Here is a 13813-nt window from a genome sequence, read left to right as displayed (position 1 = left end):
TTGTTAATATGATGGTGCATCACATGGGATGGGAGGCAATGACTAGATTGTTGCTTAAGCAATTTCTAGCGAAAATCAACTAAAATGACCATATTAGAATTTCGCACACTAAATTGGCAAAATTAAAAAGTTTGGAATTGAAATGACATCCGTATAATAAGTTTATAAGTCATTGGACAACGTCTTCATTAGTTTAATGTAGCTATTTATTCCGTTGAAACAGTTTCAGAATAGGAATCTGTAACATTGCATGTAACACCCGTTTTAACAAGAGCCTCAAAACTAAATCGACATATGTAGGACTAGAATACTCTTTACCAGTTTTATTTAATTGATCATGAAAACGTGATAGAACAGCTTTGACACATAAGTTTTTCGAGCACAGCTAACAGGGTGGATGGACCAAGGAGACAACTATTAGCGCCGTGGATAGTGTTGACGATCATTCTCCGGGTCGTTTAGTAGTTATCGAAGTTCATTGTCCTTTTCTCTTTGCCCCTCATATTTTATCTCTGTAACGTGGAAAATTCTGGGGATGAGCAATAGCAAAATCAATGCCATCGACACTGCAAACTTTCCTGATCCGTACCTTCTCATGCTGAGTGACCTGCGTGCACTTGAGACCTCGCCCTTCTAAATTGGATCTCATGGCTGTCGCATCTATATTCCAAGTGGCAAACGTTGCAAGATTCTGCGAAAACTGGACACAGATCTAGGAAACAAGGTCTCCTGGTCCGGAACGAACTCTCGGTTTGCCAGATGACACATGCACCTGCCTCTTCCCAGGTTCATTCAGCTTGTTCTTTCGGTCGCAAACATCATACCTCAAATTCAGTTTTTAATGACAGTGACATTAACAAGAAGTACCCTACATTTTCCTGGTACATCTGCATCTGATGACATGAGGCCCATCGCTAGAACTCTACCATGGAAAGCATTTGGCATTTGATTCTCTCGATTAACCATCCCCTTTTTTCTGCTAATTATGCATCTCCAATGTGAGTTACCGTGTCCAAATTATGCTGGGCCAGGTCAAACCGACAAAGGAGATCACAGGTTTCTGCTACTTCAAAGGTTTTCTTTTAGATCATCCGATCATGCTGTTTGTTGTAGCATGACAGGGTCTCAGTATGTATGTACACTATAGAATGTACAGAAAACTAATGCGCGTCAAAATAGCTCCGCAAGAATTTTCTTTCTAGGGTACAGAAGATACTCAGTAATTTATTAGTTGTTCATGACCAACTACACGAATATACACATACAACATAGGAAGGAAAGCTTGAAAAATGCGATTGCATGACTGGCAGAAAAGGGGGATTTCTACCTTCCAGACATTAGATTCACCAGAGCGTGGTTCTCGTAGAAGGAGCCAACATCCCAATCCTCCGTGGAAGATGAAAGCGTCATCAGGGCCACCACAATAGCTCTCATGCTGGGGCGCAGTTGAGGATTCTCTTTTGTGCAACCTCTCGCAAGCTGGGCAATCTGTGCACGTAGAAAACTCAGCAGTTATAATGTCGATTTACCCAGAAAGGAAAACATAAATGGCAGAATGATTCTCTCAGGACACCCCCTCACCTTCCAGACGGAATCAAGCGGATAATTATCTCCAAGCTTAGGGTCAACAAGCTTGCGAAGGTCCGCTCTGGGATCGGGTTGGTCAAGAACCTCTTCAAACTGCAGACGATGAGATTAAAGCAATCAATTATGATAATTTTGCCAGAAGCAATCCATGAATTGCAAAAGCATACAAGGAGGCAAATCACTATCATTATATGTGTCCACAAAAGTGTAGAAAAAGCTCCTCGCTAATTCACATGAAACTGGCAGCAAAGTAAAAGTTAAAATAATAGATTCCAGATATAATTTGCTTGTTCAAGCTAAAGATAAAGTTCTAAACCTATATTGAACATTTTGGAGCAAAAGTTTCTGATTACTATTAACCAGCTGTAAAATAGAACAAGGGAAAGAGAATAACCAAAGCAACGAGGCCCCTTGAGTCAGCAACAGAACCATTTGCCTTGACTATAGCCTCCTTGGCAGAAATAAGTTCATAAAGGACCACACCGAAAGCGTACACATCAACTTTAGGAGAGACATCGCCATACTGGGCATATCTGCACAGACAAGAAAAATTAATTACGCTGTTCGTGCATTATCCAAAGCCAGAATAAATCATTAATCTCAATGATTTGCGTTAATGTTTGGGTTAACTTGCAAAGGAAAAAGCATAACTCTTCCACTTGTTTTGAGCTCAACTAAGCAACAGCGGTGATGGATAGTTAAGTAGAGTTGTTTCTTTAGTCATAATGATCATATCTTGTCATAATTTGATTAGATTCTGCACAGCAAATGATATTGTACTTCATGAATAACAGTTTCTCTTGGAATAGCCCCTTTATTTTTAACTTGAAACCTGGATGCTACCTATCACGATCCCAAAAATGCTCACAATCTCAAATCAGCGATGGCAGAAATTGCATTACAAAGAACTTGGCTTCCTAACTTCTTCCAAACAGAGGATTTCTTTAACACTGTAAATGACTAAACAATTGCTTGTGTTTATTCTATCCCGTCAGCGTGACCAGTGTCAATGCCCTCCTACATAGATATCACATTGAGAAAGAGAGAGAATCATACTCAGGCGGCATGTATCCAAATGTCCCTACAAGTCGTGTGGGGATAGATGTGCTTCCGACCTCAGTCAACTTTGTCAAACCAAAATCTGCCACCTGTCATACACTACCTTGTTAGTCCAAGAACTGAAGGGTCCATCCTGGTGCAAAATTCAACAGAGAATAACCTTTCCATGGAAGTCCTTGTCTATCAATATATTTGCCGATTTAATGTCTCGATGGATATATGCTGGTACTGTATGCTCATGGATATATTCAAGACCTCTTGCAGAATCCAGGGCAATCTGAACCCTGGTAGACCATGGAAGCGGCTCCTTATCTGAAAATCGATGGAACGTAGAAATCGTCACTGGTCAGAGAACATATAAAATACTCAACAAATAATGTACTCAAAAGGTGCCCAATCTCACCCGAGCGACGCAAATGTTCGCTTAAGTTTCCATTCTCGATGTACTCGTAGACAACGCAAAGAGAACCCTCAACACAGTATCCAATCAAACGCACCTGAATCAACCATTAAGATAAGTCTTTATTTGATAACTAGTAGAGAGTAATGACATGAATTTAGATGCAGTTCAGGATTTTTGCAGCAACAAGGGGAGCTTCTCAACAACAGATTTTTATAGTGGACATATCCAGATGATACGCATCACTGAATTTCGAAATTCAGAGAAATGGAAACAGATGCACCAAATATTAATCATGAACAAACAGCACGTGAAAGCTCTACGTCTGGGTGCACGAATATCACAGCCACACATGGTCCAAAATTTATACATCCCCACATAAACTGTAGGAAACGCATAAGATTGACTGACGTGGAAAGGTGTTTCCTTCATAAAGAACAAACTACTATGGGCTGGAAATTATGGATTTACCAGGTTAAGGTGATGAACTCGCGTTAGAACCTGCAATTCAGCAATAAATTCTTTTGAAGCTTGCATATCCATCTTCTTAATTGCAGCCTTCTGCATGGTTTCCAAGAAGAAAGTTCTGTGAGTGTAATAATACGAAGTTGTACCGACAAGTAATTGCAGCATGGTAGAGCATAACAGCGGTTTCAACTGAATACAGAATCCCCTCATCTTAATTTCTATTATTGAACCAGATGGAATACTACTGGAGAATTATTGCGAGCTAAGCAGCATGTAAGCGACTGGAGTCAACTCTGGAGTCTGTAGAATCAAATACAACGCCGCTGCCCAGATTAAATTTCAATAAGTTCTCCCTCATTACCATGCTTCTCATGAACGCACACCACCTTAACTAACGATAGTAGCCATACATTAAGTGCAAAAGCTATTTTTTGACAAACCTCGCCTCTCAATTCAGCATAATAGACAGCTCCAAAGCCACCTGCCCCAATTTTATTAGCCAGGCTAAAATTTTCCGTAGCCTCAGCCAATTCTTCATATGAAAACACCAATGACTTGTCCACAGTGATTCCTGTAAAACCTGCTGCTGGGCCAGTTGATTCAGAAGGTTTTGCTGGGTCACTTCCTGCAAATAGACCAAGAAGATGGGGGAAATATCAGTCAGGGTACTCTTTACTCTCTAGGAAAGTTAGGGAGATTAACAAATCTTCTTTATTCTGTAGATAAGAGCTAAAACTGCTTGCCAAAGAGAGAACACCATGACACCAATAAAATTAAGGAAGATATGATGAATAAGAAAAACATATGAACCACATATCCCTGTTGAGACGCAAAGTATTCTCTAGTATATCTAGAACACTGGCTAAATAAGTATCTTAAGCAGCACCAAGTCTCATCTGCAGTGTGACCAACATAACGTGCATGCACTGTTGGTAACCAAAGACATATAGATTGGAATGATTTCATCAAGATAGTAAATGGATATATCTAGAAGCATAAATTTTATCTGCTCGTGCTTTTCATTTGGCATCAGTTCTTTTGCCAGTCACAGTATTAAAGAACGTACAAACTAGTAAATCCTTAGTTCAGACATATAAAACAGATGAAAAAACAAGGGATTAATATCAGCAACAACACTACCATTCCCTGCTCGATCTGATAATTCATGAGCTCCTGAGAGCAAGATTGCCTCCTTCGCTTTCTTCTTTCGGTATATTCCAGCATATATACAAAATGCTAAAAACGACAAAACTGCTATTGCTGCGATAGATATGCCGACAATTGCTCCAACTGATAGTCCTGCTATGAAAATGTCAAAGATAAGTCTGAATTCCTCTAATATATTTATGGCCTGCCATCACCCATTAGGATATTGAAATGAAGTTGTGATCAGAAAATCAACATGCGGAGAGGGACATCCACCTGTGCTGGAAAGAGGAAAAAACAAAAGGATAAGTTAGACAACTGAAACAAGGATGGAATACTAAGCCAACTTCCATTTGATGAGCAGACTACTACAAGCTACCTTGGGTTCAGAGGTGGATAGTTTCCATTTGCATCTGTAAGAAAAGGGAGATTTAAATCAATACCACTATTGCAACTTCTGTCATCATGTAATTAAAGCGCAATACTTAGGCCAGGTACAAGATTTCTAGAACCCGATACTTCACCACTGCTATGATATCGGGACAAAGGAATGATAGGCGATGTCCCAAACATGACTATTTTTATATTGGCCATTAGCAGATTCTATGTAGAGTTTATGCACTCCAAAAAAACATGTTTGGCTAGAACACCTGGAGAAACCTAATCATAAAGAAGCTCCTCATCCGTGCTACAACAAGAACTAAAACAAAATGCCTAATCAGTTAAAGATAGCTTAATAGCTTCTAAATGATTGGCATCATCTAAATAGTGCAATTGCATCTGCTGCTACTTTGCTCCATATGCCATATTAATCTGGTCATAATAGACACAATTAGATCGATATTATGTTGAATAATCACCATTGGGATTAGACAGATGAGTCAGCACTTCATGCAGAATAACCAAGCTAGCTTCCTTAAGTAACTCTCACATTTCACAAAGAACAATCCACACATCATTGGTCTCTTCAGAAACATCAGACGTAATTGGAACGATACTGAGATCCACAAATTCATTCAAACCCTTGGGGAGATACATCCAAACCCAGTCTAGACAGTCACTTTAAACGTTAAGAATCCTTCGTAATCATCTGGTCGCTGAGAATTTCATTGCTCGGATGGAAAATCAGCGAAACCAAATAAGCATGTCCTCAAGGGAAACTTCAAACAAACTCACCTTTCCCTGGAATATACACCAGACCACTCCCTTGGCTAAAATTCACACCAGGATTATAGCTCTGCAGCAAAGTAGTCGGCAAATTCACCCCCGCCGCGACTGATTCGAGCGTGTCCTCCGGCCTCAGCGGATACGTGATGAACAATCCATAATCCTTGGAAACAGTGCTGTTCCCGCACGAACAATTAACAACCACTTTCAAAACGGAGTTGAGCGGTATATTGGTCGCGGGATAAGTGTTGAACGCCTGCAACCATGCCACGGTCGTCAAGTTCGAGTAGTACTGCGTCGCGACCTTATCGTAGGTGTCGCCCTGGATCACCGTGTAACTGAACTCGTGCCCGAGGAACGAGTCGTTGATGCAGCCGCAGCTGAAGGGGACGTTGATCCTGATCCCCCACAGGACGCTGTCCTGGTTCGAGATGCTGTCCTTGTTGTAGCTGACGATGTCCGTGATCGGCGCCGACAGGACCTGGGATGTGAACGTCAGGTTGGTGCCCTGCCAGACGTAGTACGAGGCCAGGGCCAAGTCGCAGCCGCCGCTGCACTTCGATTGGACTCTGCTGCAGGCCGAGATCAGCACCGTCGCCAGCAAGCCGATCGCCCATAACCGCGGCTTCATCTGGATCGCAGGGAACGGCGAGGACGGAGCTCGGATCGGCCCGGAGGAAGTTGGAAAACAGAGACCCGAAAAAAAACTCTCCAATGACGAGGCTGCGGTTCCGGGGGACTTTGAATGGTCGAACGCGAGTTTGACTTTTCCTCTGCTGCTTCTTCTTCTGCTGCTTCTTCTTCTGCTTCGTCGTCGGTCGTTGGCGTTGACCGGCGGTTTTTGGGCGCTTTCGGAATTAAGAATTCGAGGGAAGGACCGGGCTTGCTTTGCTGGGGAGCGATGACGACGGCCGTCGGTTCGGCCATTGTTGGCAGCTTTAAGAGCATTAAACAAATTTTGGATTTGTCGTGTTCTACGTCGGCGCCGAATCGACATAACGGTAATTTCCCGCGGTTGCCGGCGGCCGTCCCGCAGTGAAAGAGGCGGCGCGTGGGGAGAAGCGCGCTCCGAGGGCGCGAGTCTACACGCGACCGCTCATTGGCCGAAGCTATTTGACGATATTGCCCTCGCCGGGTCGATGTTGGTCGGAGGACCCAGTAAAATTTTTACGGCTTCGTTTTTGCCTTTCACCTGTCACCTGTTGGACTCAGTCTCAAAAAAAAAAAAAAAAAAAAAAAAAAAAAGACTTTTAGTCTGGCAAACTTCAACTTCTCCATGTGCATTTGGGTCAGATCGAATCGAATTCAAAGATTTGAAGTGTCGGTCGTTAAATTCGTTAAGTAACCTCATTAGTTAAAATGGGCATTTAGCCGATTTTTTAATGTTCATGCATTGCGTTTCAATGAGCAAAAAGGCTGCTTGCTCACGAAACATAAGAGCGATCTAGATTTTATTTGAGAGTTCTTTAGACTCGTATTGAGTGAGTATACTTCAATGCCTTTCCTTTCTTGAAGCTACCTGTTATGGCAGAAGAAGCAACAAGCGAATGAAGGTACCTTTTCCCGCACTTCCAGGAGATCGCCGGACTGCCTCGATGGCCTCCCTGGCAATTTTAAGGGTTGTTGCAAATTGCCTCCCAACATTTTAATCTTCTTCACAATATGTCCCACGGACTTTGGGAATTGGTTGCAATATGTCTGTCGGCATCAACTCTAACCCAAATTTGCTCGAACCTCTGCGACCTATTACCAACAGAGAAATTCGTCATATAAATGTATACACATAAAAATAGTACAAGGAGAATTTGGAAATATAATATGTGTGAGAGCATGTGACTAAAAGTTCTGACAAGAATTTGATTGGAGTCAACGCTAGATGCATATCGATATGCAATTTTAAAATGCGTTTTTTAATAGTCCCTAATTTTTTCCTCACATAGGCACATTGTATATGACCAAGTTGCATTACATAACTAGCCGTGTGATCAAATATGTGAGAAAAATTTTGATGGAGTCAACAGTTAGGGAGCACATCACCCCAATACTCCAAAATATCGAGGGGCAAATTGTAAAAATTGAAATGCAGAGGCTTGCTATAATTCCAAAATCTTTGAGGGCAAAATGCAATTTTCCCTTGGATCATTAGCAAAAAGTAAAATAAAAGGAAGAAAGTGGTTTGGTGATTTCAATGATGTGCCTTTCCTTCTCCTATATGTAAGGATAAAGAATCTAAGTAGCACCGACATCGACATTAACACGCGATCTATAACACAACACGACTCGTCGACATGTTATTTTTTAAAAAATAAAGAATTTCGACACGTTGGGATTCATTATATATATGATAAATTATTATTTTTATAATTATTTCAATCAAATTAATTTGATTCAAATTCATAAATAAATAAATAATAAAAGAGTCTAAAATGAATTTACACTAAAACATTAATTCATCATTTATTAATATCATTAATTATTTCAATTTGACAAGTTCAATTCCATTCTAATAGTCCATCAAACTTGGATGAAAAAAACTAGCAATCCACATTTTAAACTTGCATGTCAAAGCATGAAGGAAGAGAAGAGAAAAAAACAAACTTTGGAGATAAATTGTGTGTCACTTTGGAAAGTGAGAGTCAGAAGAAAAGAAAAACTAGATTTTTTTTTCTTTCTTAAGTTATTATTTTTTCATTTATTGAAATTTTTAAAATTAATCTTGTGCATGTTAGAATCATGTGTTAGCGTTCTAAACTCGCTTATCGGAATTTCAGACTCGAGTGTTGACTAAGTATTAAATTTTCAGACACTTGTTGATCGAGTGTCAAAAAGTGTAGGATATGTGTCAGAGTGTTTGATATGATATGAAGGCTTTCAGGTGCTTCATAACAGAGATCAATTCTAGGATATATAAGAGATTAATTTAGAGCATGTAATAATTTGAGAGGCTTGAGGCTACGTTTGGTCGTCTGATTTCTAATCGAGATAACTAGATATGATAGGATATGAAATCATGAGATTTGTTTATATTTTGTCCATTGTTTAGTGAATTCAAAGTATTAAAATCGGATATGTTCACATTATATCATGTACATTTTTTTTTTTTATATAAACGGTATATCATTATAAATTAACCTAAATATTCATAAATGGAGATGGTGAAAATCTCTTGTAACACTATTCCTTAATTTATTTTTATTTTACTTTTCCTCTTTTTTATATTATTTTAATTATTATTTCTTTTTTCCCCTTTCATCATTCTTTAATACAATTTTATCAAATAGTAAATTGTACTAACATACCTAAAATACAAAAATACCTAATATATATAATAAATATAAATATTTAATTTATAGATTGAATGTTTATAATAAGATAGAATTAAAGTTGGATATATAAATTAAATAAGATTAATTAAAAATATTTTTTTAATTTTTAATTTCTTAAATTAGAATTCAAATATTATTTATATTGAAATATAATTTCAATTTTGTTAATTTAATAAGTTTGTTATTCAAGAAAAATAGCTTTCCTATTATGAACATTATAAATCCTATCCACCTTTATCCCACCTCCCCCATAGGATAATTTTATCTTGTCTATATCCCTCTTATATCCAACTTTATCATGTTCTAAGCGAGCACCAAACGTAGAATAAGATAAATCATATCCTATCCCGAATTTTATCTCGACTGCCAAACGCGGCCTGAGGAGCTTGAGGGCATATGGGAAGTTCCGGGAAATTATTCATGTAATGGGAAGGTTGACACATTTGTAATAATTGATCGAATAATTAAAGAGTTTCCAACAACAAACAAATGAAAAAGGAATCACCAAAGGAAAGTTAAGGTGATTTCACACAAACCTTAAAATAACGGTGCGCATGCTTTCGTATCATGGAATGGAAAGATATATTTTAGTGATCCTCCCGGCTTTCCAATTTATTATTTTCGAAAAAAAAATTGCGACGGCAATTGAAATTGCATCATTTTTTATTCGTTCACTTCAATCAAGGTCCATCCAAGGATTAGGATCAAAGACGGGGACATAACAAAGATATCCGGTGAACAAGAAAAGCTAATGAGCATTACAATTCGAGGAAGAAACATGCCGATCTATTCAACAAAGATAGTTTTGAATATAGAAGTAGATATTAAGAAAAGGTTAATCTGAAGGGTATATATGAAGGATCAATCAACTTGGCAAGTCCTTAATTGTATATCGTATTCTCCTTTGAATTGTTAGGATCCTCGAAATGACATATTTCATCATTTATTATTCATATTAGAATGTAAAGGCAATCAACATGTAATCTATGACAATCTCATTTCAAATGGCAAGCACCCCTTGCCAAAAGTGAACCGAAAAGTTCGACTTTTTTTTGTTCGGTTTTCATTAAAAATCGAAACTTTTTAAACTAGTTCGATTTCTATCAATTTGATTAGCCAATCCAAATCGATAAAATCTAATTTTTTTCATTTTATTTTTATTTTATTTTTAAAAATCTTTTTGTGATTTTTTCCTTTTCTTTCTGTCTTTTTCTTCTTCTTCTTCTTCTTCTTCTTCTTCACTGGCCGTTGTCGACCATGCTAGTAGCCGGCAATTGGCCGAGGCGAGCGGAGCCTCGTCATAGGCTAGCGAGGCTTGAGCTCGCCCGATTCTAGTGAAGTTGAGCCTTGCTAGCTTGTGGCGAGGCCGAGCTCGCCGACGCCGGCGAGCTCAAGCCCCGCCAAATCCGGCCACTTGGGTGGGGCTTGAGCCTCGTCGAAGGTCACTAGACGTCAAGGAGGCTTTGCGACCTCCAATGAGGCTCCGAGCCTCGCCTAGCTCGTTAGATCTGGCGAGCTCAAGCTCCCAAGATTAGGCGAGGTGGAGCCTCATTTGCTTGTGGTGAAGCTCCAACTCGCCTTTGGCCGATTGCCAACTGCCACCGTGGTTGGCGATCGGCCAATGAAGAAGAAGAAGAAAAGGAAAAAGGAAAAAAAGAAAAGAAAATTAATAAAAAATAACAAAAAATCAATTTTTAAAAAATAAAAAATTGATTGAAAGGGATGCATGGAGGGAAAAAAAAACAAAACAAAAGTAAACACCAAAAAACCGAACCAAACCGAATCAATTCCTAATAGTCTTTCGGTTTGGATTGAATTTCGATTTAGTTTAATAAATTTTCTTGTCGATTCGGTTCGGTTCGGTTTTTAGAAAAAAACCGAATTGAACCGAATCATTTACACCCCTACCCTCTTTCAAGAAGGTCAAGAATAGATAGGAAACGAAAGACTATTTGGAATTGATGCATTCGGAAGAAAAGTGTCTGAAGTCTACAGCTAGGAATGTAATTTGTCGTTTAATTTGGCAAAAAGACTATCTATTTTTTGTCATACGAAAGTTTCTAGGAAAACATTATGAGTTTTATAACTTTCATATGACGCTCATTTGAGCGACATAACTTTTTTTATTCAATCATTTGAGCACTTTAACTTCTAAAAGATGTTTGTTTGAGTGTTATAACCTACAATTAATCACTTAATTGTCATTACATTTTAAAAAATATTCATTCAAGTGCTGAAATTCTGATGTGGTAAAGCACTTGTGATGAATGTTGTTAAAAGTTATGGCACTCAAGTAATTGATTGATAAGTTATATAGCATGATCGCAAAAATGTTATAGCGCTCAATTGACGTATATATAAGTTATGACACTCAAATAATAATAAAAATAATAATTATGAGAATCAAATTAGTGTCGTACAAAAGTTATGACACTTGTCATGTCATTATTCTAAAGTTTCAAGGAGAGTGGCACGTGATGTGGCAACTTGCACTTGTTAATCAATCCAACCAAATAGTGATTTGTAGGAGATTAACAAGACTTAATACATTTATTTAAGGAAAAATTACCCAATCAATTCTAAACCTATTATACATATGCTAATTCAGTAATAAATTTTTTGATTAGCAATTTAGTCCTAAATTTTTGCATAAATTTTTAATGCGGTCATTCGGACCAATTTTCATTTGAAATCGTTGAATATGGTACGTAGGACGGAAGGCAATGACTACATTGTCGCTTTGGAAGCGAAAATTGACTAAAATAACTATATTGAAATTTTGTGCAAAGGTTTAGAATTAAATTAGCAAAATTGAAAAATTTAGGACTGAAATGATATCTGTGCAATAAGTGTATAACCGTTAAATATAGCTATTTATTTTATCGAAACAATTTTAGGATTAGAATCTGTAACATTGGATATAACACAGGTGTTAACATGAGCCTCAAAACTCAACATATGTAAGACTGGATTACTCTTTACCAGTTTTATCTAAATGATCATGAAAACGTGATAGAATAGCTTCGACGTCCAAGAAGATGGATCGAGAAGACAATTATTAGCGCCATCGACAGTAATAAGGATCATTCTCCGGGTCATTCAGTAGTTATCGAACTTCACTGTCTTTTCCTTCTTCCCCTTATCTTTTATCCCTCTAACGTGGAAAATTATGGGGATGAGCAATAGCAAATCAATGCCACGGACACTGCAGATCACGGGTTTCGGCTACTTCGGAGGTTTTCTATTAAATCATTCGATCATGCTGTTTGTTGTGGCACGACAGGGTCTTAGTTTGTAGTATATAATGTACATAAAACTAATGCGCATTGAAACAACTCCACGGGAATTCTCTTTCTAGGGAAAAAAAAGAAGACCCAAGAGTAATTTACAAATCGTCCATGACTAACTACATGGATATGTTGAATGTCAGAGGCCAGTTTTGATACCAATTTGATGGGATAATTTGAAGGTTAAACACTCAACTCCCACAAAGAAGAGAAGGAGATAGATAGGCTTTTTGTTTTGTTTTTTGTTTTTTTTTTTTTTCACCTTAGTTGCCCGTCGTAAACCCCAAGTGATACTTAAGCGGGAGGACCCACCACCCCGAGTCATACTTAATACACCACGCCTTTTGGCAACCTTCACCTCAGCCGAGGCGAGGATTGACACTTATCCAGTGGAGCCACTACGGCCGATGGTGATAGACTTTTTGTTTATTTCACCTAATCGCCCGCATCGGAAACAATTACAAAGCACGCCTTTTATAGGCTTGACACATGACTCTTACACTAAGGGCCTGTTTGGTAACCAACCAAATAGTGTTCAATTATGATTTTTTTGTTCCTAGGAGTAGTTTATGAACAAAATCATATTTGGTAAAATTTTGTTCCTAGGAACAAATTTCTATTTTTTTGTTCCCGAAAGTAGATTTGGAAAAGAATCAAGAATAAAAAAAAAAAGTTGATTCTTATTCCTAGGAACAAATTTAAGAATTAAAATCATATTTCTCTTATTATTTTTCTTCTTCATCTATCACCATCCCGTGATTGCCGTCCGCCGTTGTTCGTCGCCCGCGCCATCTGTTGCCGTCGTCGCCGATTGCCGACAACCGGTTCGGTGAGCTCGCGGAGGCAAGCCCGGCCACCGGTAAGGCCCGCCTGGCCACCGGCGAGGCTTGGTCGACGAGGGCGGCCTCGCGAGGGCCTCGTCGAGGGCCAGCAACACTCTGGTGAGGTCGTTGGACCGGCGATCGGCCACTTGATGAAGAAGAACGGGAGAGAGAAAGGAAAAAAAGAAAAGAAAAAGAAAAGAAAAAGAAAAAAAATTATTTAAAAATTAAAAGAAATTGATTTGGAACATAATCCATGAGCACGGTACCAAATGCAATTCTATTCTAAAATAAGAAATTTTGGATAGTTACCAAATAACTTAAAATACTTAGAAATTATTCTCGGGAACAAAATAAAAAAGAATATTTCTGATTAGAATTTGTTCTCGGGAACAAATCGTTACCAAACGCGCCCTAAATGACTCATAAATATAGTTAGTGTTTGGAGGAGATAAAATCTTAGGAACTTACAAAATATTAATTACATCTAAAAATATGAACAGTCACACATAACACCTAAAAACATGAACAGTCACAACATAGAAATATGAG

At 38.4% G+C, this 13813-nt stretch overlaps 1 protein-coding gene across 2 annotated transcripts; it reads right to left on the bottom strand.

Moving 5' to 3' along the window:
• Positions 1-1061: 1061 nt before the first annotated feature.
• On the bottom strand, positions 1062-6761 carry LOC104435150 (lysM domain receptor-like kinase 3). 2 transcript variants are annotated; one of them, XM_010047961.3, is made up of 12 exons: positions 5837-6761; positions 5040-5073; positions 4937-4941; positions 4655-4816; positions 3955-4139; positions 3518-3607; positions 3050-3143; positions 2807-2958; positions 2644-2735; positions 1982-2120; positions 1582-1680; positions 1062-1488 (listed from the first exon to the last, which is right to left on the bottom strand). In XM_010047961.3, exons 1-12 carry the CDS (start codon positions 6456-6458, stop codon positions 1324-1326), a joined length of 1839 nt encoding a protein of 612 aa, XP_010046263.2. In that variant the 5' UTR covers positions 6459-6761; the 3' UTR covers positions 1062-1323. The 2 variants fall into 2 exon arrangements, with proteins under 2 accessions (XP_010046263.2, XP_010046268.2); XM_010047966.3 differs by having other exon boundaries at positions 4655-4813.
• Between the last annotated feature and the right edge of the window lie 7052 nt (positions 6762-13813).

Source organism: Eucalyptus grandis, chromosome 1 (genome assembly GCF_016545825.1).
Source record: "Eucalyptus grandis isolate ANBG69807.140 chromosome 1, ASM1654582v1, whole genome shotgun sequence".
Lineage (NCBI taxonomy): Eukaryota > Viridiplantae > Streptophyta > Magnoliopsida > Myrtales > Myrtaceae > Eucalyptus > Eucalyptus grandis.
Note: the sequence above shows the minus strand (reverse complement) of the source record. Positions and strands in the feature narration are given on the sequence as shown.

What these genes read in the sequence shown, in the direction of transcription:
- LOC104435150 (XM_010047961.3), bottom strand. Translation starts at nt 6,458, where the DNA reads ATGAAGCCGCGGTTATGGGCGATCGGCTTGCTGGCGACGGTGCTGATC. An exon ending in ATCAGATCGAGCAGGGAATG is followed by an intron (nt 4,140 to 4,654) that starts GTAGTGTTGTTG and finishes GTCTATTTGCAG; the next exon opens with GAAGTGACCCAGCAAAACCT. An exon ending in CGAACATTTGCGTCGCTCGG is followed by an intron (nt 2,959 to 3,049) that starts GTGAGATTGGGC and finishes ATCGATTTTCAG; the next exon opens with ATAAGGAGCCGCTTCCATGG.